This window comes from Oncorhynchus mykiss, chromosome 12, assembly GCF_013265735.2.
Source record: "Oncorhynchus mykiss isolate Arlee chromosome 12, USDA_OmykA_1.1, whole genome shotgun sequence".
Lineage (NCBI taxonomy): Eukaryota > Metazoa > Chordata > Actinopteri > Salmoniformes > Salmonidae > Oncorhynchus > Oncorhynchus mykiss.
The window spans coordinates 87,202,405-87,227,900 of record NC_048576.1 but is presented as its reverse complement, the minus strand read 5'-3'; the positions used below and the strand labels follow the sequence as shown (position 1 = coordinate 87,227,900).

The following is a 25,496-nucleotide window of genomic DNA, read 5'->3' as shown; positions in this document are numbered from 1 at the left end:
CCTCCCATCTACAGTGAGGGGAAAAAAGTATTTGATCCCCTGCTGATTTTGTACGTTTGCCCACTGACAAAGAAATGACCAGTCTATGTTTTGCAGAGGGGTCAAATACTTATTTCCCTCATTAAAATGCAAATCAATTTATAACATTTTTGACATGCATTTTTGTGGATTTTTTTGTTGTTATTCTGTCACTCCCTGTTCAAATAAACCTACCATTAAAATTATAGACGGATCATTTCTTTGTCAGTGGGCAAACGTACAAAATCAGCAGGGGAGCAAAAACTTTTTTCCCTCACTGTATCTTTGAAGACCATCCAATTTAGATTTTTTGATTTCACCTTTATTTAACCAGGTAGGCTAGTTGAGAACAAGTTCTCATTTGCAGCTGTGATCTGGCCAAGATAAAGCAAAGCAGTTTGACACATACAACAACACAGAGTTACGCATGGAATAAACAAACATACAATCAATAATACAGTAATACAATACATTTCTGGCTGCCATATATTTTTCAACTGTGCTTTGATTTTTCATAAAAGTTCTGAACCTTTCTATACTCATAGTTTCTACAGATTGTAAATTAAAGATAAACACCTTTGCTAAGAGTATTATTATACTATTGATCGATTGACTATGACTTTTTAAATCACCCAGCAGAGCTATTTGCAAAGTTGGTTCCGAGTAAATTTGGCAATTTTTCTGAACCTGCGACCAAAAACAAGCTACATATGGACAGTACCAAAACAAATGATCCAAATATTCTCTTTGCAATAAAATCTGCAAAGCTGGGATGGTTGTAGCCCCATATATATAACATTCTATTGGTTGCAAGAATGTTATAGAATATTTTAAATGGAAAAACTCCGGCTGTGTTTTTTGGTCCTTAAATGAAACTGGTATACTTTGTTATTTATCACAATTTTCTTTAGAAAAATGTTGGTATTTAATGCAGGGCCGACAGACAAGTTCCTTACCTTCTCCCCTTTCCACTTGCCTCCGCCATTTTTGCGGTAATGCTGCAATCAGTTGGTTGTAATTTTGGATAGAGCAGACATTTCCATATATTTTTTGTTAACTGCATGTATGAAATAACTCCACCAGTCCTATTTCTGATATAATTTACAAAGATTATACTGTCTTTTTTTAAATCAATTAGTATATTTGAGTTCAACCATAGTATTTGTTCTAATATTTGTACTGTCTTTTCTGGTGGATTAAACTGAAATTGCAACCAGCTTTCTATTGCTTGTTTTAAAAATAGACATATTTTGGAGATTATTTCATTTTCAAATAACTGAAAGTGAGAGGTTGTAATCTGGATGAAGGTAAAAAAAAGGCCATTCTTGAACACGGGGTGATTCACTCTTACTAATCTCCTAGAGCAGGTATTCTACTAGAGCAGGTATTCTACTAGAGCAGGTATTCTCATAGAGCAGGTATTCTCCTAGAGCAGGTATTCTACTAGAACAGGTATTCTACTAGAGCAGGTATTCTCATAGAGCAGGTATTCTCCTAGAGCAGGTATTCTACTAGAACAGGTATTCTACTAGAGCAGGTATTCTACTAGAGCAGGTATTCTCCTAGAGCAGGTATTCTACTAGAGCAGGTATTCTACTAGAGCAGGTATTCTACTAGAGCAGGTATTCTACTAGAGCAGGTATTCTCAAACTGGGGTACTACGCGCAATGCCGTCGCCAAATAAAAATGTGATTCACATAATTTTGTAAAACATTTTGTTTATCATAATTACTATTTTTTTTTTATTCACATTTTCAAACAGTCCATTTAGTAAGGCCCACGTCCATAGAGACACATACCACCAGTTACTACCATCAGTACGACACCTGCACCTGTCGACGACACAAGTTGTTCTGCTTCCACGAGCACATCCAATGCTAGCATCAGTAATTCTACATTTGTTGTAGCCCAGCTTGAATGGTCACTGACAGTTGTGAATCTGATGCAGCCGAATAGCTACTGCCCCTTACCCGGGAAAGCACAGAACAACAGACAGGGACGTTGGACCATCGAAGAGGCGCAAATATGATGAGAACTACGTTGTTTTGGGGTTCACTTATATTGGGAGTAGTGCCTTTCCTCAGCCACAGTGTGTTATATGTGTAAAAGTACTATCTCACAACTCGATGAAACCTTCACTCTTGCACCGACATTTAGAAACAAAACATGCCAATTTGAAAAATAAGGAATTTTTTGTCTGAGAATTAAGACGACTTTCGAGTCGTAAGACATGTATAAAAACAACAGATACCATTAATAAGAAGGGGCTAAAATAGTCTTATATGGTGAGCTACCGAGTGGCTAGGACAGGCAAGACCCATACTATTGTGGAGGAATAAATGGGACAATGCTGGGTGGAAAAACTATACATACAATGTCTTCATCAAACAACACTGTTTCACGATGCATCAGTGACATGGCAGGAGATGTGTGGAAACAATTACTGCTTCGCATACAAGCCAGTGAATTACATGCGTTACAGCTGGATGAGTCAACAGACGTGGCGGGACAGGCACAGCTCCTGGTATATGTCTGTTACGTTTATGGGGAGTCAATTAAGGAAGACATCCTCTTCTGCAAACCACTGGAAACCAGGACAACAGGAGAGGATATGTTTAAAGTATTGGACAGCTTTGTGACATCAAATGCAGTTTGGTGGTCAAGATGTGTTGGTATCTGTACTGATGGTGCAAAAGCCATGACAGGGAGACACAGTGGAGTTATAACACACGTGCAAGCAGTTGCTCCCGACGCCACTTGGGTACACTGCAGCATCCACCGAGAGGCTCTTGCTGCCAAGGGAATGGTTTCTCACACGACTGTCCTATCTGGGTGATGTTTTTTCCTGCCTGAATTATCTGAATCTAGGAATACAGGGACTCTCCACAACTATAATCAATGTGTGAGGCTATAATTAAGAAGTTGGAGCTCTTCTCTGTCTGCATTAACAAGGACAGGTCTTTCCAAGGTCTTTCCAAGGTCTTTCCATCATTGCATGATTTTTTGTGTGCAAATGAACTCAAGCTTACGGACAATGTCAAATGTGATATAGCGAAGCACCTGAGTGAGTTGGGTGCGCAATTACACAGGTACTTTCCCAAAACGGATGACACAAACAACTGGATTAGTTATCCCTTTCATTGCCCTGCCTCCAGTCCAGTTAGTGATATCTGAACAAGAGAGCCTCATCGAAATTGCAACAAGCAGTTCTGTGAAAATGTTATTTAATCAGAAGACACTGGCAGATTTCTGGACTGGGCTGAGCTCAGAGTATCCTGCTTTGGAAAATCGCGCTGTTAAGACACTGATGCCCTTTTCAACCACGTACCTATGTTAGAGTGGATTCTCGGCCCTCACTAGCATGAAAACTAAATACAGGCACAGACTGTGTGTGGAAAAAGATTTAAGACTGAGACTCTCTCCAATACAACCCAACATTGCAGAGTTATGTGCATCCTTTCAAGCACACCCTTCTCATTAACCTGTGGTGAGTTATTCACCATTTTCGATGAACAAATAAGGTTTTATATGTAAGATGGCTAAATAAAGAGCACAATTATTGATTATTATTATTTGTTCTCTGGTCCTATAACAGCTCTTTGTCACTTCCCACAAGCCGGGTTGTGACAAAACTCACACTCATTCTTATCCTTAATAACTGTTTTGTATAGTGTGTGTGTGTGTGGCAGGCTTAAAATGATGGCAAAAAAGTGCGCTGACCCTGGTGCTAGAGGGGGTACAGCTGACCCTGGTGCTAGAGGGGGTAGAGCTGACCCTGGTCCTAGAGGGGGTACAGCTGACCCTGGTGCTAGAGGGGGTACAGCTGACCCTGGTGCTAGAGGGGATACAGCTGACCCTGGTGCTAGAGGGGGTACAGCTGACCCTGGTGCTAGAGGGGGTACAGATGACCCTGGTGCTAGAGGGGGTACAGCTGACCCTGGTGCTAGAGGGGGTACGCAGCTGGAGGTTGAATGTGTGAAGGGGTACGGGACTATAAAAAGTTTGGGAACCACTGTACTAGAGAACCAGTTCGGAATTAAGTAAAGTTGTTGTACGATTGAAGCCTTTAGTGAGGTCTAATGCTCTAATATTTAATCATTTCTGCCCGTCCAAATTCATATTCATTATATAAATAGGCTCGTTTAACTTTGTTTGGCTAGACACTCCAAATAAAATGGAATATTTTTTGCTCATGTGATTTTTATTTTTTTAATCGTTAGGTGTAGGCAGGGCCATAATTACATAGGTAAACTGGGACCCTATTGTTTCATATGGTCAGAAATCAGATTTCATATTCATGATTCAGTCCACACAGAGGATTCACATGACTATTTATACAAGTCAAACCACAGATCAACATGATAGACACCACATTAATAGACATTAACTTGTACAGGAGATTTAAATGCACAGTTAAAAGGTTGAATGATCATTCACCATTGTCCACTACAATAGATCACCGACTAACATGTCACTTGGTTCACAGTTTAAAGGACACACTTTCACAGACAATATTGCTTCATTTTCACCATAATATACTTTTTAGAGACGTCGACACATTGATAGGAAAATAGAACCTACGTAGTTGCTGTCATACAGGCACAATAAATCATGTGGGTTATTTAGCCCTGAACACACTATCATTACAATAGGGCTGGTGAAGAGTAGTGAAGGTCATTTTTGTAACTTAACATACAGTGACAGTAGATCACAGGAGGTTGGTGGCACCTTCATTTGGGAGGACGGGCTCATGGTAATGGATGGAGAGGAAAGGGTGGAATGGTATCAAACACATGGTTTCTATGCGTTTGATGCCATTCCATTCACTCCGTTCTGGCTATTATTATGATGAGCCGTCCTCCCCTCAGCAGCCTCCTGTGAAGTAGATATACAACACGTTGGCCTCTACAACACTAATATTCCCTACTAAGGAATGTAAGGATTAACCACATTAACGAGTATCTTTAGATAAGACGAAGACAGCAGTCAGCAACAGAAATACAAAAACAAGCAGCGCATGAATTTAGTCACTTAGCAGAAGCTCTTATCCAGACACATGCAGTAGTGAGTGCATGCATTTTCATACTGCTCCCCCTTAGGAATCGAACCCACAACCCTGGTGTTGCAAGCGCAGTGCACTACCAACTGAGCTACGTGGGAATGTCAGTGTGTTGCAATTTCTTTACTGGTGAAATTGAGTAAGTAACAAAAGCTGATTAAAGTGATTTGTGCATTGTTCCACTGTGCAGAAAAGCAGGATTGTACTGTAGTATGTAGATAGCATACTGACATGCAGACAAAAGGCAAGCAACACTAATCATTTAAAAGATATACAACATGTGGACATGATGTAAGACAAGCAAAACAAATGATTCACATGTTGAGATGTATATTCTGGGTTAAACATACTGATTGTGTTTCCATTCGTTTATAGTACTGCGTGTTTTAATACCAGCAAAGAAATCACTAGTGTTAACATGACTTTGGATATGTTTGTTTTTAGAGTTAATTCTGATCCAGATACAACATACTTGGTCTGTTTCTTCTGGGTAAATGCTATTCAATCACACCGCAAATGAAGACAGGGACCACTGTAAAACACCATTGGTAAAGGAAAGTGCCAAAACAGATACACACTGACAACTAGCATGGAAGAGTTCCCGTGTGAGGAGACCTGGGTCAAATACTTCCACATCCTTGTGCTGTGCTTGATTTAGTTAGTCTGGTACAACAATTTAACAAAAGAAATGAACCCAAAAGTGGCCAACTCAAATCAAGCGCACCCCTATTTCACAGAGGTCTGGGCCTGTATTCACAAATTCACATCTCAGAACAGGAGTTCTGACTTCTATAGGATAATTTATAAATACAGGCCATGGTGTTGAGACTGGGTAGGTTAGAGTTGAACTATCGCCGCCCTCGAGGTGTCACTGCCAATTCGAGGTTCAACTATCGCCGACCTGGTGGCTGCGGTGTGTCAGTGTCCCTCATCCCTATCCTCATCCCTGGGCCTGCTGTTCGCCGAGGAACTCATCCAGCACGCGGATGATGCTGCAGGCCTCAGGGAGGTCCCGGTGCTCGGCGTGGGCGTTCTGGAGCAGCACGTCCCCATTCCCACAGCCCTGCAGGAACTGGCAGCAGCGGAACAGAGCGTAGTGACTCGACTCAGCCTGGCGGATGAACCGCTTCAGACTGTTCATGTCCTGGATGGCCTGGAGAGACAGGGGGAGGAGAAGGAGAGAGGGGGGAGAGAGAGAGCATGGATGAGAAAGCAGTCAGCCATTTTAAACATGGCCTGGACATACAGTATTTATATAATGGTTTAAAGTGATCCACTTGTCTGTGTGCTGTGCGTTTGCCCACCTTGAGTTTGAAGTTCTCCAGGATCTGTCTGAGGAGGAAAGGGTTACAGCGCTCTGCTGCGTTCAGGAATGACTGGATCCAACCGTCACAGAAACGGTTACTGACTGGAAAAAGGTGTGAGAGGGATGACGGAGTGATTAGTCAGTGTGTATTCTGTGACGATCATTAATGGGAAATGTTTTGGTGATTCTATGTCTGTGTGTACATGTACTGTGCCTTCGGAAAGTATTCAGACCCCTTGACTTATTCTAAAATGGATTAAATAATTGTTTTTCTTTAGCAATCTACACCCAATATCCCATAATGACGAAGCGAAAACAGGTTTTGTACATTTTTGCAAATGTATTAAAAATAAAAAACAAATACCTTATTTACATAAGTATTCAGACCCTTTACTATGAGACTCGAAATTGAGCTCAGGTGCATCGCTATTTCCATTGATCATCCTTGAGATGTTTCTACATCTTGATTGAGTCCACCTGTGGTAAATTCAATTGATTGGACATGATTTGGAAAGGCACACACCTGTCTATATAAGGTCCAACAGTTGACAGTGCATGTCAGAGCAAAAACCAAGCCATGAGGTTGAAGGAATTGTTCGTAGAGCTTCGAGACTGGATTGTGTCAAGGCACAAATCTGGGGAAGGATACCAAAAAATGTCTGCAGCATTGAAGGTCCCCAAGAACACAGTGGGCTCCATCATTCTCAAATGGAGGAAGTTTGGAACCACCAAGACTCTTCCTATAGCTGGCCGCCAGGCCAAACTGAGCAATCACGGGAGAAGAGCCTTGGTCAGCTAGGTGACCAAGAACCTGATGACAGATCTCTCGAGTTCCTCTGTGGAAATGGGAGAACCTTCCAGAAGGACAACCATCACTGCAGCACTCCACCAATCAGGCCTTTACGGTAGAGTGGCCAGATGGAAGCCACTCCTCAGTAAAAGGCACATGACAGCCGGCTTAGAGTTTGCCAAAAGGCACCTAAAGACTCTCAGAACATGAGAAACTAGATTCTCTGGTCTGATGAAACCAAGATTGAACTCTTGGCCTGAATCCCAAGCGTCACGTCTGGAGGAAACCAGGCACCATCCGTACGGTGAAGCATGGTGGTGGCAGCATCATGCTGTGGAGATGTTTTTCAGCGGCAGGGACTGGGAGACTAGTCAGGATCAAGGCAAAGATGAACGGAGCAAAGTACAGAGAGATCCTTGACAAAAACCTGCTCCAGAGCGCTCAGGACCTCAGACTGAGGTGAAGATTCACATTGCAACAGGACAATGACCCTAAGCACACAGCCAAGACAATGCAGGAGTGGCTTCAGGACAAGTCTCTGAATGTCCTTGAGTGGCCCAGCTAGAGACCGGACTTGAACCAGATTGAAAATCTCTGGAGAGACCTAAAAATAGCTGTGCAGCATTGTGCTCCATCCAACCTGACAGAGCTTGAGAGGATCTGCAGAGAAGAAACGGGAGAAACTCCCCAAATACATGTGTGCCAAACTTGTAGAGTCATACCCAAGAAGACTTGAGGCTGTAATCGCTGCCAAAGATGCTTCAACAAAGTACTGAGTAAAGGGTCTGAATACTTATGTAAATGTGATATTTCAGCTTTATAGATTTGTAGAAATGTTTTGTAGAAAAAGTTTTTGCTTTGTCATTATGAGGTATTGTGTGTAGATTGATGAGAGAAAGAAAACGATTTAATACATTTTTTGAATAAGGTTGTAACGTAACAAAATGTGGAAAAAGTCAAGGGGTCGGAATACTTTCTGAATGCACCATACAAAGACCTGTTTTGTAGAGTGGTGTGGCTACAGCTGTAACACAGATCTGTATTTGTGACTGTGGGAGAGTGTCTGTTTGTTAGAGTCGTTTCAATAGGCCTGTGTGTGTGTGTATGTCCACAGGTTAGAGCAGTCACACAGACCTGTGTGTGTGTGTATGTCCACAGGTTAGAGCAGTCACACAGACCTGTGGGTATATGTCCACAGGTTAGAGCAGTCACACAGACCTGTGTGTGTGTATATGTCCACAGATTAGAGCAGTCACACAGACCTGTGTGTGTGTATATGTCCACAGATTAGAGCAGTCACACAGACCTGTGTGTGTATATACAGTGCCTTGCGAAAGTATTCGGCCCCCTTGAACTTTGCGACCTTTTGCCACATTTCAGGCTTCAAACATAAAGATATAAAACTGTATTTTTGTGAAGAATCAACAACAAGTGGGACACAATCATGAAGTGGAACGACATTTATTGGATATTTCAAACTTTTTTAACAAATCAAAAACTGAAAAATTGGGCGTGCAAAATTATTCAGCCCCCTTAAGTTAATACTTTGTAGCGCCACCTTTTGCTGCGATTACAGCTGTAAGTCGCTTGGGGTATGTCTCTATCAGTTTTGCACATCGAGAGACTGACATTTTTTCCCATTCCTCCTTGCAAAACAGCTCGAGCTCAGTGAGGTTGGATGGAGAGCATTTGTGAACAGCAGTTTTCAGTTCTTTCCACAGATTCTCGATTGGATTCAGGTCTGGACTTTGACTTGGCCATTCTAACACCTGGATATGTTTATCTTTGAACCATTCCATTGTAGATTTTGCTTTATGTTTTGGATCAGTCTTGTTGGAAGACAAATCTCCGTCCCAGTCTCAGGTCTTTTGCAGACTCCATCAGACTCCACCAGAATGGTCCTGTATTTGGCTCCATCCATCTTCCCATCAATTTTAACCATCTTCCCTGTCCCTGCTGAAGAAAAGCAGGCCCAAACCATGATGCTGCCACCACCATGTTTGACAGTGGGGATGGTGTGTTCAGCTGTGTTGCTTTTACGCCAAACATAACGTTTTGCATTGTTGCCAAAAAGTTCAATTTTGGTTTCATCTGACCAGAGCACCTTCTTCCACATGTTTGGTGTGTCTCCCAGGTGGCTTGTGGCAAACTTTAAACAACACTTTTTATGGATATCTTTAAGAAATGGCTTTCTTCTTGCCACTCTTCCATAAAGGCCAGATTTGTGCAATATACGACTGATTGTTGTCCTATGGACAGAGTCTCCCACCTCAGCTGTAGATCTCTGCAGTTCATCCAGAGTGATCATGGGCCTCTTGGCTGCATCTCTGATCAGTCTTCTCCTTGTATGAGCTGAAAGTTTAGAGGGACGGCCAGGTCTTGGTAGATTTGCAGTGGTCTGATACTCCTTCCATTTCAATATTATCGCTTGCACAGTGCTCCTTGGGATGTTTAAAGCTTGGGAAATATTTTTGTATCCAAATCCGGCTTTAAACTTTTTCACAACAGTATCTCGGACCTGCCTGGTGTGTTCCTTTTTCTTCATGATGCTCTCTGCGCTTTTAACGGACCTCTGAGACTATCACAGTGCAGGTGCATTTATACGGAGACTTGATTACACACAGGTGGATTGTATTTATCATCATTAGTCATTTAGGTCAACATTGGATCATTCAGAGATCCTCACTGAACTTCTGGAGAGAGTTTGCTGCGCTGAAAGTAAAGGGGCTGAATAATTTTGCACGCCCAATTTTTCAGTTTTTGATTTGTTAAAAAAGTTTGAAATATCCAATAAATGCCGTTCCACTTCATGATTGTGTCCCACTTGTTGTTGATTCTTCACAAAAAAATACAGTTTGATATCTTTATGTTTGAAGCCTGAAATGTGGCAAAAGGTTGCAAAGTTCAAGGGGCACTGTATATCCACAGGTTAGAGCAGTCACACAGACCTGTGTGTGTGTGTATATGTCCACAGGTTAGAGCAGTCACACAGACCTGTGTGTGTATATATCCACAGGTTAAAGCAGTCACACAGACCTGTGTGTGTGTATATGTCCACAGTTAGAGCAGTCACACAGACCTGTGTGTGTGTGTGTGTATATATATATCCACAGGTTAGAGCAGTCACACAGACCTGTGTTGGAGAGTGTAGGAGGGCTGGTGGAGCAGTCTATGACCAGGTCAGTAAGAGCCTCTGAGGCCTTATACAGAGAGGCTGTTGTAGTGTCCTCCTGGACCAGGCCCTGCAGACTGGCTGCCTTAATGAACCTACACACACATGAACCATATTCATTCATATTCACAGCACATACTGTATATTCTTATAGTTTAACCACAGGAATAAAGACCAGGTGTTTTCAGATTATTTTCAGAAGTGATACTCATTTATTAAACAGAATTTGACCGAAAACCCAATTTGGACTGGACTGGACCTTTAAAGTAACTCACCTAGCAACATCAGCCTTGGTCCTGTCATCTGCATTGGTGACCTCCACGTGTATGTGACTCAGAGCCTTGAAAACAATGACATGGGCCTGATCAGCGCTGCATATTAAACTAAACTTTATTCTACAATGACACGGGCCTGATCAGTGCTGCATGTTAAACTTTATTCTACAATGACACGGGCCTGATCAGCGCTGCATATTAAACTAAACTTTATTCTACAATGACATGGGCCTGATCAGTGTTGCATATTAAACTTTATTCTACAATGACACGGGCCTGATCAGTGTTGCATATTAAACTAAACTTTATTCTACAATGACACGGGCCTGATCAGTGCTGCATGTTAAACTTTATTCTACAATGACACGGGCCTGATCAGTGTTGCATATTAAACTAAACTTTATTCTACAATGACACGGGCCTGATCAGTGCTGCATGTTAAACTTTATTCTACAATGACACGGGCCTGATCAGTGTTGCATATTAAACTAAACTTTATTCTACAATGACACGGGCCTGATCAGTGTTGCATATTAAACTAAACTTTATTCTACAACGACACGGGCCTGATCAGTGCTGCATGTTAAACTTTATTCTACAATGACATGGGCCTGATCAGTGTTGCATATTAAACTAAACTTTATTCTACAATGACACGGGCCTGATCAGTGTTGCATATTAAACTTTATTCTACAATGACACGGGCCTGATCAGTGTTGCATATTAAACTTTATTCTACAATGACATGGGCCTGATCAGCGCTGCATATTAAACTAAACTTTATTCTACAATGACACGGGCCTGATCAGTGTTGCATATTAAACTTTATTCTACAATGACACGGGCCTGATCAGTGTTGCATATTAAACTTTATTCTACAATGACTTGGGCCTGATCAGTGTTGCATATTAAACTTTATTCTACAATGACACGGGCCTGATCAGTGTTGCATATTAAACTTTATTCTACAATGACATGGGCCTGATCAGTGTTGCATATTAAACTAAACTTTATTCTACAATGACATGGGCCTGATCAGTGTTGCATATTAAACTTTATTCTACAATGACATGGGCCTGATCAGTGTTGCATATTAAACTTTATTCTACAATGACATGGGCCTAATCAGTGTTGCATATTAAACTAAACTTTATTCTACAATGACACGGGCCTGATCAGCGCTGCATATTAAACTAAACTTTATTCTACAATGACACGGGTCTGATCAGTGTTGCATATTAAACTAAACTTTATTCTACAATGACACGGGTCTGATCAGCGCTGCATATTAAACTTTATTCAACAATGACATGGGCCTGATCAGCGCTGCATATTAAACTAAACTTTATTCTACAATGACACGGGCCTGATCAGTGTTGCATATTAAACTAAACTTTATTCTACAATGACATGGGCCTGATCAGTGTTGCATATTAAACTAAACTTTATTCTACAATGACATGGGCCTGATCAGTGTTGCATATTAAACTAAACTTTATTCTACAATGACATGGGCCTGATCAGTGTTGCATATTAAACTTTATTCTACAATGACATGGGCCTGATCAGTGTTGCATATTAAACTTTATTCTACAATGACATGGGCCTGATCAGTGTTGCATATTAAACTAAACTTTATTCTACAATGACATGGGCCTGATCAGCGCTGCATATTAAACTAAACTTTATTCTACAATGACACGGGTCTGATCAGTGTTGCATATTAAACTAAACTTTATTCTACAATGACACGGGTCTGATCAGCGCTGCATATTAAACTTTATTCAACAATGACATGGGCCTGATCAGCGCTGCATATTAAACTAAACTTTATTCTACAATGACACGGGCCTGATCAGTGTTGCATATTAAACTAAACTTTATTCTACAATGACATGGGCCTGATCAGTGTTGCATATTAAACTAAACTTTATTCTACAATGACATGGGCCTGATCAGTGTTGCATATTAAACTAAACTTTATTCTACAATGACATGGGCCTGATCAGTGTTGCATATTAAACTAAACTTTATTCTACAATGACATGGGCCTGATCAGTGTTGCATATTAAACTTTATTCTACAATGACATGGGCCTGATCAGTGTTGCATATTAAACTTTATTCTACAATGACATGGGCCTGATCAGTGTTGCATATTAAACTAAACTTTATTCTACAATGACACGGGTCTGATCAGCGTTGCATATTAAACTTTATTCTACAATGACATGGGCCTGATCAGCGCTGCATATTAAACTAAACTTTATTCTACAATGACATGGGCCTGATCAGTGTTGCATATTAAACTTTATTCTACAATGACATGGGCCTGATCAGCGCTGCATATTAAACTAAACTTTATTCTACAATGACACGGGGCTGATCAGCGTTACATATTAAACTAAACTTTATTCTACAATGACATGGGCCTGATCAGTGTTGCATATTAAACTTTATTCTACAATGACATGGGCCTGATCAGTGTTGCATATTAAACTAAACTTTATTATACAATGACACGGGCCTGATCAGCGCTGCATATTAAACTAAACTTTATTCTACAATGACACGGGTCTGATCAGCGCTGCATATTAAACTAAACTTTATTATACAATGACACGGGCCTGATCAGTGTTGCATATTAAACTAAACTTTATTCTACAATGACACGGGTCTGATCAGCGCTGCATATTAAACTAAACTTTATTCTACAATGACACGGGTCTGATCAGCGCTGCATATTAAACTAAACTTTATTCTACAATGACACGGGTCTGATCAGCGCTGCATATTAAACTAAACTTTATTCTACAATGACACGGGCCTGATCAACGTTACAACCAGTCAAAATGATTCTTGGAACCTTGTTTCTGCTCTAAGCTACACAGTGGCAACATTGATGGCCATCAAAGAAAATGATGCGTTTTGAACTATGCAATTGCGTGACTGACGCCAACAAATGTGAAGATGTTTTGTGACAATACAATACGCTGGGAATATCTCATTGTTAGAGTGGATGTTTTGTGACAATACGCTGGGAATATCTCATTGTTAGAGTGGATGTTTTGTGACAATACAATACGCTGGGAATATCTCATTTTATATTTGAATGTTTCCACTTCCCATTTGTTTTGTCAAGCAAGATGGCTACTAGTCAGTAAAGACTAAATTATAGCTTTATCTAGTAGACACAGCCCAAGTAAGTAACTAGCAAAAACATAACATAGTGAAGCATGGAGGGGAAGTAAATGTATTGAAACAATGAGGGGGAATCACTGGTACAGGGGGAATTAATCACTATGGTAACGGTCAAATGATGGGTCAAAGGTGACTCACAGCATATAGCAGGAAGCTGATGCTCCCCTGGACCATCTGCACCACTCTGTGGATGTGCATCACAGACTCCTCGTACCACATGCTCAGGTAGGGCCTGATCTCAGTCTCTAGGTTCACCAGCTATATATATATATATATACACACACACACACACACACACACACACGGAGGACAGAGAGGGAAATAACACTTATAACCCTACACAGGGGACTACCTATTTGTGTAGTCATTTTAGATTTATCTATCTAGGGTGGGGTTAAATAGGTCACACTGATAGCAAAACATTTCACAATGGAGAAGAAAAATCTGTGTTCTTATTTGACAACATCAGGTAGTACCACCCCATTTCAAAACATTTTTTTCCCTCTTGAACACAACCTAGGTGAGTCCCCTTCAGATAGTGTTTATTACAAAGGAGCCCTGTCCAAGAGATGATGGAATCCAGTACAATTATATTATTTTGGTGATTCCACTTCCTGCTTACCTCAGCAGTCTGTAGACTGCTCTGCAGGCCTTGCACGTACTTGTCCAGTTCAAGTCTAAACGTACAGTCGATTAAGGAAATGGTTTATAGTTTAATGATGAATGGTTTATGAGTTTCAGTACCCATCTATACATCTAGACTGACTCTACATTAGTATGATTCAGAAAGACCATGTTAGCCTATAAAGGATATAGGTTGAGGCCTTTCTCAGAGCCTCCCATCAGGCAGATTACATAGCCATTGCCGTCCGCGTCGGGCTGCTCTGGGGATCTCTCCTGCTCCAGGAGACAGCAGTAACAGCCCACCGTTGCCTCTGGGACACTGGGATGGGACAACAAACACATATTTATTATGAATGTAAAACACTGGCTTTACACTACTTTAGAAGTGTGCAGGCTAATTGGTGCCACATTGCTTCAGATGTATACATAAGGAGAGAATACTTCGGTCTGATTCCAAATTAAGACCTTGCTTAGCTAGATAGAGCCAGAGACACACAGGCCTGTATATACACTGCTCAAAAAAATAAAGGGAACACTTAAACAACACAATGTAACTCCAAGTTAATCACACTTCTGTGAAATCAAACTGTCCACTTAGGAAGCAACACTGATTGACAATAAATGTCCCATGCTGTTGTGCAAATGGAATAGACAACAGGTGGAAATTATAGGTATTTAGCAAGACACCCCCAATAAAGGAGTGGTTCTGCAGGTGGTGACCACAGACCACTTCTCAGTTCCTATGCTTCCTGGCTGATGTTTTGGTCACTTTTGAATGCTGGCGGTGCTTTCACTCTAGTGGTAGCATGAGACGGAGTCTACAACCTACACAAGTGGCTCAGGTAGTGCAGCTCATCCAGGATGGAACATCAATGCGAGATGTGGCAAGAAGTTTGCTGTGTCTTTCAGCGTAGTGTCCAGAGCATGGAGGCGCTACCAGGAGACAGGCCAGTATATCAGGAGACGTGGAGGAGGCCGTAGGAGGGCAACAACCCAGCAGCAGGACCGCTACCTCCGCCTTTGTGCAGGGAAGAGCAGAAGGAGCACTATCAGAGCCCTGCAAAATGACCTCCAGCAGGCCACAAATGTGCATGTGTCTGCTCAAACGGTCAGAAACAGACTCCATGAGGGTGGTATGAGGGCCCGACGTCCACAGGTGGGGGTTGTGCTTACAGCCCAACACCGTGCAGGACATTTGGCATTTGCCAGAGAACACCAAGATTGGCAAATTCGCCACTGGCGACCTGTGCTCTTCACAGATGAAATCAGGTTCACACTGAGCACATGTGACAGACGTGACAGTCTGGAGACGCCGCGAAGAACGTTCTGCTGCCTGAAACATCCTCCAGCATTACCGGTTTGGCGGTGGGTCAGTCATGGTGTGGGGTGGCATTTCTTTGGGGCGCCGCACAGCCCTCCATGTGCTCGCCAGAGGTAGCCTGACTGCCATTAGGTACCGAGATGAGATCCTCAGACCCCTTGTGAGACCCTATGCTGGTGTGGTTGGCCCTGGGTTCCTCCTGATGCAAGACAATGCTAGACCTCATGTGGATGGAGTGTGTCAGCAATTCCTGCAAGAGGAAGGCATTGATGCTATGGACTGGCCCGCCCGTTCCCCAGACCTGAATCCAATTGAGCACATCTGGGACATCATGTCGCTCCATCCACCAACGCCACGTTGCACCACAGACTGTCCAGGAGTTGGCGGATGCTTTAGTCCAGGTCTGGGAGGAGATCCCTCAGGAGACCATCCGCCACCTCATCAGCATGCCCAGGCATTTTAGGGAGGTCATACAGGCACGTGGAGGCCACACACATTACTGAGCCTCATTTTGACTTGTTTTAAGGACATTACATCAAAATTTGATCAGCCTGTAGTGTGGTTTTCTACTTTAATTTTGAGTGTGACTCCAAATCCAGACCTCCATGGGTTGATAAATTTGATTTCCATTGATAATTTTTGTGTAATTTTGTTGTCAGCACATTCAACTATGTAAAGAAAAAAGTATTTAATAAGAATATTTCATTCATTCAGATCTAGGATGTGTTATTTTAGTGTTCCCTTTATTTTTTTGAGCAGTGTAGTTACTATATTGCTGATACCATACCTAAGCCACCCAATCAGATCTGTGAGATGGGCTCAACAGGTTCCTAAGGATATTAAAGCTGGATTGGTTTGAAATTAGGTTCAACAAGTTCTTAAGGAAAGGAGAGATGAGTTGGTTTGGAATGAGGCCCTTAGTTTAAGTTCGTTAAGGTCACCTGAGCTCCACGGCGGCAATGTTTCCCATGCCCCCGAGCAGGGCTCCTTTGCTCAGCCTCCGGGAGATGTAGCATCGTAGCTCAGGCTCTGCCTCTACCGGCAGGCTGCTGTCCACTAGGGTGAGGCTGTTGGTGGGGCAAGAGTCAGTTACCATGGAAACAGAGTGACAGGCAACCAATCCGATCTGATGAGAAAGTGGACAGCCAAAGAGGTGATGAAGAAGGAAGCCGACGAATAAAAGCCACATCAACACAACATGAAGGCTAGATACAGATATAGTGAAACAGAATCTTCCAGTTTCCATGTGAGTCACAGAGCCTATTTAAATCCTTCCTTCCCACTTCTCTTTCCTTATGGTCACTATGTAAGATGCATGATGTGACACTGAAATATCACATTTTAATAACATAACAATATCATATCACATAACTATATCATCATCGATATAGAATCTGAGGCTGAAACAACTTGACGTCACAGAAAGACGACATCCCAAAAGAAGTAGGGTGAACAGTGTGTACAGAAGGAGGTAGATAGATACTAGGCTTTGTGACTCCATATCCCAGATAGCCGGAAGCACACTGATGACATCATGACAGGAAAGAAACAGTGTTGATTCCAGGTTGATAGGTTTCCAGCAGCAGGCCCATGGATACGACAGAGAAGGACAACACTGAAAGCCACAGAAATAAAACCACTAGAGAAACAGACAGGTCACGGGGAGACCTTGGTTACCTAAAGTCTTCCTGACTGGTACTGGCTGTGGAATCTGTTCTTCTCTGGCTCCATGCCACGTTGCCCTCTGCAGCTGCCTCAGATCTAGACAGGTACTGTAGGTAGTTACTATACTCATGACTTGGTTAGTTAGTGGAGAACAGAACAGCAAGTCTGAACTGACAGTACAGTAAGTCAGCAGCAGGATCCACAGTTGATGTCCACAGAGAACCAGTGAATTTGGGAGAAAGTGGTTATACAGTGACAAAGAAATTGGCCTCAATATGCAGCTGGACTAGCTTGATGATGTTATCACAGTCAGTGGAGACTGGTGAGTTGAGCTATAGGAGGATGAGCTCATTGTAATGACTGGAATGGAGTAACTGGAACGGGGTCCAACATGTTGTTTCCATATGTTTCATACCGTTCCATTGGTTCCATTCCAGCCATTACAATGAGCCCATCCTCCTATAGTTCCTCCCACCAGCCTCCACTAATGACAGTGTATGTATAAAGACTGTCCGAGCATGAATACTGTACATTGTGAGAACCTCCAACCTCCAATGAGTCTAATAATATCAACAAAGTGAGACATTGGTGTGATTGGTAATGCATTTCCATTCATCCCTATGGAGAAGGGTGAGGGACCGAGGTCCATAGATTCTCTATAGCCTAGTAGCTAAGGCAAGTAAACATTCACGTAATCTGCAGATATTTGCATACCAAATAATGCCCTAGTTTAGGTCATTGTGTACTGTCAAAACAAATTGCTTGATGTAAAGTTAGATAGACTCAAGCAGAACATTCAGATGGAGAAGATTACCTGGTGCCTTGGTAGAGATAAATGGTATAGTAACAGTTCAACTGTATTTTCTGATTATATCCCATCTCTTCGTTATCATAATCCGTATCCTTTTCTTCCACGTCAATTGAATCTTGGAAGGAGGACGTTTGCATGGAAGTTTGCGAGGTAAACATGATTGCTTCGCACGTATCAACAAATGACAGATACCGAGAAATGACGTTCAGTTATTTAGGATGCAGGTTGAACTGGATAAGAAATAATAACAATACTAGGCATGTGAATAGACTAACAACTTCCTTTACTGAAGAGACGAGTCTATCATTATTTCTAAAGATCCATGATCTGATTCACGCATGCGCCGTGTAATTCCATGAATCCGTCGTTGTTTAAGGTCCGTGTAAAATTTGCTATGACATGATTTGGTCCAGGAAATAAACTGAACACATCAGTTATTATAATAGCTAAATTATGCCCAAATTATCAGAGGTCGTTGCCTTCTTATAGCCACGTATCAATGGGTAAAATTAAGCTAATGTTTCTGAATATACAAACAATGCCATAATAACTTTTGGGATATTGGCGTTCATTAGCCTGAACAGCCGCTAGTGGTCACTGTTTACCGGTCTTTTGAAGGTTTACTATCCGATGACCGATGGACTGTTTTGTATTTCGATTCCACAGCCACAAAGTCAAAATGGTCTATATAGTAAAAATTCATGTAAACAAACAAATGATTGTTGGTCTTAATTTAAGATTAGGCATAAGGTTAGCTGTGTGGTTAAGGTTAGTATTAAAGTTAGGGTTAGGTATAAAATACTCCGGAGTGGCGCAGCGGTCTAGGGCACTGCATCTCAGTGCTAGAGGCGTCACTAAAGACCCTGGTTTGATTCCAGGCTGTATCACAACCGGCTGTGATTGGGAGTCCCATAGGGTGGCGCACAATTGGCGCAACATCGTCCGGGTTAGGGTTTGGTCGGGGTAAGCCGTCATTGTAAATAAGAATTTGTTCTTAACTGACTTGCCTGGTCAAATAAAGGTTAAATACAAATAAAATATATACATTTTACAAATGGGCGGGGTTTAACCATCATTTTTACTTTGAGGATGTGGAAGCTAGTGATGACCAGGTACCGTACTGCTGCAGAGATTAAGACGATACAAAAAATTGTCATTCAAATACTTAAAAAGTCACATATGTAAAAATCTATCGTTCTGCCCCTGATCAAGGCAGTTAACCCATTCGTTCTTAACTGACTTGCCTAGTTAAATAAAGGTGGGGAAAAAAAAAAAAGGACATCAAATTCGCAGAGCAAAATTCGGGCTAGGCAACAGCCAGGCATTTAGGAATTGATACAAAATGAGCGAGGGAATGGTGAAATAAAAAGGTCGAACTTCAATGTTTGTCTGAGGTGGATCAGAAGAGGGTGAGACTAAGGTTGGGGGAGGAAAATGGTTTGTAAGAAAATAGATGCCTAGTTCAAATAGAAGCCTGTCTTCACGAAGCGTTGGTTGTGTTCAGTGATTGAAACAAATTAACGCCCAGGCTATTAATTGAGGTTTTACAGTAATTATACATTATTTCAATTCCATACTTTGGCTACACAGGCAGTCCAATTCTGATATTTATTTTTACTTATTGGTCTTTTGACCCATTAGATCAGCTCTGAAAAAAATGTAATGAAAATATCTGATGTGATTGGTCAAAAGACAAATTAGTGGAAAAAATATCAGAATTGGGCTGCCTGTGTAAACAGCCTGACTAATGTTGCTAGCATGTTATTTTCTTAAGTTTACTTTTGTAGTTGTGTTCGTCATAGAGCAACAAGAAGATGCTGCAATACTGTACATTTAGTTGTTGATTTATTTCCCCTGAGCCCTTTGTTTACATCGTTGCTCTTTAGTTATTGGCACTCATTATTAGCCACAGTATTTCTTTTGTTAATTAGCATAATTGTCCTAATTATTCACAGACCCACCTAGTACACACAACTAAGCCAAAGAAAACCTACTGTATAGTACTTTGTGACAAATGCAGATTTTGTTGTGGACAAATCCAGTCATATTCAAATTAGAATAAAGAACTTTAAACATTAACATGATGTGTCCATTTTGTTAATCTGCAGTGTATTTTACATAAAGTATAATATGTGTAATTTATGTGCAATTGAGAATTGTATTTAGCATTATATAAGGTATGCGAACCAAACAAATTGTTTTTGGCTAAATGAGGAGGTTTTAGGATCAACATGTCCTTTGTACTGGTAACATAAATACCTCTCCTGGATAGGCTTTTAACAAATGGTTTTATTTGACTAACCTCAATAACAGCACATATGGGTATTATGCATTGAATACTTTCTCTTGAGATGACATTTTCATATGTATGTGGATAAGACAACATTAGACATATTATACATAATACTGCAATATTATTCAATATTTACATAACGCAGCTTATTCTAACAGGACCATGTACCCCCTGTTTGTGTTCTAGGGTTCCCATTGTATTTACATAATGCAGCTTATTCTAACAGGACCATGTACCCCCTGTTTGTGTTGTAGGGTTCCCATTGTATTTACATTTTGCTGCTTGTATTTCTTGTCAAATTCTCAATAATTTGAGCAACCACCGCATTGAAAGAAAGGCCTGGGTAAATAGAGTGTTATTTTTGTTTGTATTTGGTAGAGGCAGACTGCTAATGGATGAGCCTGATCTTGCTTCCCTTGGCTGTACCTCGGACATACAGGTTTCCATTTTCTGTCCAACACTCTGTACGTTTCTGTCAAGAGAATTTTGTTCTCAATGTTAACTTCAATTAAAATACTCTGTCTGTTACTAATACTTTGTAAGGTTCTTATTGAAATGAAACAGTCAGAGGCCAGTCTACTTAGTCAGCAGGTTTATTTACGAGAGCTCTGCCTATCATTTCCTGTACATTGGTCTATATACCTCACATTTCGTCATAAATGTCCCTCCTCTCAGAAACAATGACAATATAGTTCACAAGTCTTCTCCTATTCATACATTGTCTGCCCCCTGTTATACAATCTACTACAAGCCCAAGGTCTCTCCCCTCCCTGGGTGGGGACAGAATGTCCTGTAAGGAACACAGTAGTACAGCTTGTCTGTCGATAGCTCCTCTTATCATTTGTTTCACACTTGCACCCTGCTTACATACTAAAAAGGAACAAAATGTTCTAATTCTGACTAGAACTACACACATAACATGTGTCATACAATCATACAGTGACAGGGTAGTATTCTGTTAGTTATAGTTCTACGTTAAATGTATACATCATTTAGTCATTATTCATAACAGTTTCAGCATTTGGACAACCTTGAAGTTTGTCCAATGCTCCCCACCCGGCCACATAATTTTCATACATACAGTACCACAACATTCTTTACCTTTTGCATAATGCAGCTTATTCAAACAGGACAATGTACTGTATGTGTTCCAGGGTTCCCATTGTATTTACATTTTGCTGCATTTTGCTCATAATCAGCTGCTAACCATTCACAGTAGTGAAAATGTAAATCACATTAATTTGGTTACTCTCGTTTCGCTTTGTTGTAGAAACCTTTTGGGAGCACATTTTGTGCTTATATGGACATAAAGTTGAAGTGTACTTTACTCCTCCAGAACTTGAATGTCAAAAGCAACCACCCCATCGAAAGAGAATCCTAGGTAAAAAGTGACGTTTTCATTGGCATTTGGTAACGAGGCAGAATACAAGGGGATGACTCTGATCTTGCTTCCCTTGGTAGTGCCTCGCACAAAGAGCTGCCCGTTTTCCGTCCATCCTTCAACACGTTTCAGCATTCGCACCACCTCAGGGGTTGTCCACACCTCTCCACCTCTCCACTTGAGCCTTCTCTCTGTGAGAGTTCCCTTTATGTGCTTTTCGATTGCACTTCGATGAACAATCTTGTACAGACCCCTTGCCTTTCCAAAAAAGAAGTGAGTCACTATTCTCCCTTTCCGTGGTTTTGTTTTGAGCATACATAGTCTTTGAAGGTCGTCAATTGCTGAGATTAAGACCTTTTCATATTTTGCAGAGCTAGCTTCCTTCCAACGGTTGTCATTTGGATCCTCTGGCCAGAATAAGATTGAAAGCAAAAAGAAGGCACTTGCTGACCTGCTGCCTTCCCTGTAAAATCTCATGCTCAGATCTTGAAGTTTCGTAAGCGCAACCAGCTTTGACGAACCAGGTAAAACACAAGCAAGAGCTATTTGAGAGAAAATGAAGTTGATCAGTTCTGTTTGGTCAAGGTCATTCCTTTGGGGGTTCTCTGGATACATGGCAATTATCTCCTCTAGCTTTTTGCCACATCTCTCATTCTTCTGATCAGAGAGCAGGGAGAGTATGGTTGTGACATTACCACCACCCAGCTGGTAAATGTTCATTTTTCTTTTGAGTGGAGAGACCATTCCAGTGTCACTGCAGTCAGACACTGGACTGTCTAAATGTGAAACAACATTACAGAAAAATCCAGCATAAACAGCACTTTTCCTTGTAAGCCATTTTCTTGGATTGCTCACTTGTTCAGGTTCTCTTGTGTCAAGCTCCTCTTCTTCCTCACTTATATGTGTACGATAGTAACTGAGATCTTCAGAAATGCACTCAAGAGCAATGTAAATACTCTTCTGCATTCCTTTTAACTGACCATGGAACTTCATCCAGGGTTTTTTGACAGCGTCTGGTATGTTGTCACTGAGTAAATACCTCATTAGTTCAGACTTTCCTTCTTTTGTTGAGAAAACATTCACTGATGATATGAGTTGAAGTAGCCGACATCCAACGTCTACTTCCCCAAAGTAGGAGCTGTTGAGACTGACTGTCTCTGATTTTGGAGCTTTTTCAGAGGCACGGAAGGCAGCAATTCCTTTCAGAGCTGTACCGATGGCTTCAGAGACCTCTTCGGGCCTTAGTTCAGCTTTCTCCAGAGCATCATGCTGTTCATAAAACCACTTCTTGTACACCTGCCCCTCCGTATCAAGGATGAAAGTGTCATGTGGCAGCTGTGCTTTTGCTTCCTCCGCCCAGTGCTGGGCTTCAATGAATAATTTGTTTGTGTAAAGCAGTCGTGCAAGCTGCTGGGCTACAAATGCATTCTTTCCAAAGTAAGTGTAGGCTACTTCTAAAAGTTTAATTGCTTTTTGAAGGCCATCCTTCTCTGTACAGACATGCTCAATTAAAGGAGAGAAAGAACTGTCGTCGGGATCTCCTCTGCTTATTTTGTTTCGTCTGATGAGCAGATCTCGGATAAACTTTAAAAATTCATCCCTACCAAACCTATGATCCATCAGCACCTTATCTAAGAGAAGAGCCTTTGCGATACAGCTTTGAGGCTGAATGGCAGACAGCTGTTTCAGAATTTCCTTTGCTACAAGAGGATGGATTCTAATAGATGAGATTTGTGTTGTACTTTCTCTTAGGTGTATGAAAACAAGTTTAGCTTGTTCACTTAGAGAATTCACAAATGTATGGTAACGGAAACGATCCATTTGAATACCTAAGCCCAGGGAGGCCTCACAATGTGACACAGATATGCTGGAGTTCGCAACATAACAGTTCAGCAAGGCCACAAATCTGATAAGGCGAGTGGTGAGAGATGAGTGGTCAATATCCTCCAGTAGGTTCTTCACAAAGTCCTCAATGTAACTCTTTTGGTATTCCTCACTCATGAGTACAAAAGCAAGAATGGACTCTGGTTCAAAAATCAGTTCCTGACGTTTCTTTTTGAACAGAATCTTCTCCTGGCTAGACAGCTTGTGTGTTACTGCTACTGTCTGGGAAGGCATTGTTCTGCTCATCTTTTCTGGGTTGTGGCATCTTTTGCAGACAAGAAGGATGAAACATAATACAGAAGAATTGATCTTCATGGTTGTAATTCCGTTATGTAATTCATGTCTGAACTCATCTATATACTCTGCATTACAGTCATCCAGCAGCAAGAGCACCGGGAGACAACGGTTTTTGTCTTTCTCTTCATATTCTCGCAGGCGTACTGAATGCTGACATACAGTTTGAATTAGGTATGATTGCTTAACCACTGCACACCGGAGTTTGGTTCGACAGTTCCAGAGGATCTGATGTGCGACTGTGCTTCCACCACTGCCAGGTTGGTGACATATGTTGACACTCTGAATGGACCTTTTTGTTGTATCATCCTGTAAAATGGCCTCTAAAATCTTGGTTGTTTCTTTGTATGCGTCTCTCTGAATGACCTCTTCACACTTCACCTTTTCTGCAAGCCACAAGTGCATCCAGCTGATTTTCCCTCCTTGATAGAAATACTTCTCAATGTTACTAACTTGGTCATTGCCCATTACATCCAAGTTTGTTTCTTCACACTGATCAGTACTGACTATGTCCAGAGAAAGCATTGTGTCTTCATCTATAGGCTTCAGGAAGCACAGACCTTTGTTGAACACAGGTAAGCGTCGAGTCAGTTGTTTATTGGAAAGCTGAATGCTTTGAATTGTAGCATCTACATGACTCATTGGCATGCCAACAATACTAATTTGTTCCAGTGATTCCAAATCACAAGACGCTTGAGCGAGACTTGACCACTTGTTGTAGTTCTCTTTGGACTCTGAAATGACGGCCAAATCCTCATGACCATTCATTTCTGCATAGAATTCATGAAATGTATCAACAAGTGGCTGTTCGACCTGAGACATGAGCAAGAAAAGCACCACAAATGAACCTTCAGGAAGGATGTCATTGCAGATGACAGAGACAGTCCTTTTCAGTAGTTTTTTCTTTGTTCTGATCCAGGTTTTTTCATCACAAGGATCTTCTCCACCAAGGTAATGATTCCGCCCATTGCAGAATATCCAGCTTGTCCGATCAAATAGCTGTAAGCTCTTCTTGAAGTCAGTGGTGAAGACCAGGATCAATAGCAAAGTCATGCAAAAAGTGGAGGTTAGCAGCATGGTGCTCACGATATTGTCCACAAAGTCCAGATGTTTTGGAGTCTGTATCGAAGTCAAAAACACAGAATATTTTCATGTGCACTAAGAAGTTGATAGTCTTCAGATGTTCTTCTTGAAACTTATTTGTCACAATGATGAATGACAAGGTGTCATCCATGTACTTTTTTCCACAGGTCAAGAGAATTGACAATTTTCTCCCAAGATCCTCCCTAGTGTCTGCAGCTGTTTGACTGGTAGAAGACTCTGCCTCTTCCCTCTGTAGATATTTCTCTTTCAATCCTTGAATGAAACGAACTAAGTCTTCACCAGGTATGCGGGGTGTATTG

At 41.4% G+C, this 25,496-nt stretch overlaps 1 protein-coding gene across 3 annotated transcripts; it reads right to left on the bottom strand.

Annotated features, from left to right (window-relative positions):
* Positions 1-4,337: 4,337 nt before the first annotated feature.
* On the bottom strand, positions 4,338-18,615 carry LOC118937770 (protein Njmu-R1-like). Of its 3 annotated transcripts, none has more exons than XM_036939002.1 (10): positions 18,245-18,615; positions 17,443-17,526; positions 16,707-16,832; positions 14,635-14,763; positions 14,443-14,503; positions 13,959-14,078; positions 10,621-10,685; positions 10,307-10,440; positions 6,382-6,485; positions 4,338-6,230 (listed from the first exon to the last, which is right to left on the bottom strand). In XM_036939002.1, the coding sequence occupies exons 1-10, from the start codon at positions 18,397-18,399 to the stop codon at positions 6,018-6,020; spliced, it is 1,191 nt and encodes a 396-aa protein (XP_036794897.1). In that variant the 5' UTR covers positions 18,400-18,615; the 3' UTR covers positions 4,338-6,017. The 3 variants fall into 3 exon arrangements, with proteins under 3 accessions (XP_036794897.1, XP_036794896.1, XP_036794898.1); XM_036939001.1 differs by having other exon boundaries at positions 17,443-17,550; positions 18,245-18,562; XM_036939003.1 differs by lacking the exon at positions 17,443-17,526 and having other exon boundaries at positions 18,245-18,563.
* Positions 18,616-25,496: the final 6,881 nt, after the last annotated feature.

Coding starts and splice junctions, on each gene's coding strand:
- LOC118937770 (XM_036939001.1), bottom strand. CDS start 18,399: ATGTTTACCTCGCAAACTTCCATGCAAACGTCCTCCTTCCAAGATTCA. Junction 10,686..13,958: donor TCAGCTTCCTGCTATATGCT/GTGAGTCACCTT, acceptor ATTGTTTTCAAG/GCTCTGAGTCACATACACGT. Junction 6,231..6,381: donor TGGAGAACTTCAAACTCAAG/GTGGGCAAACGC, acceptor CTGTCTCTCCAG/GCCATCCAGGACATGAACAG.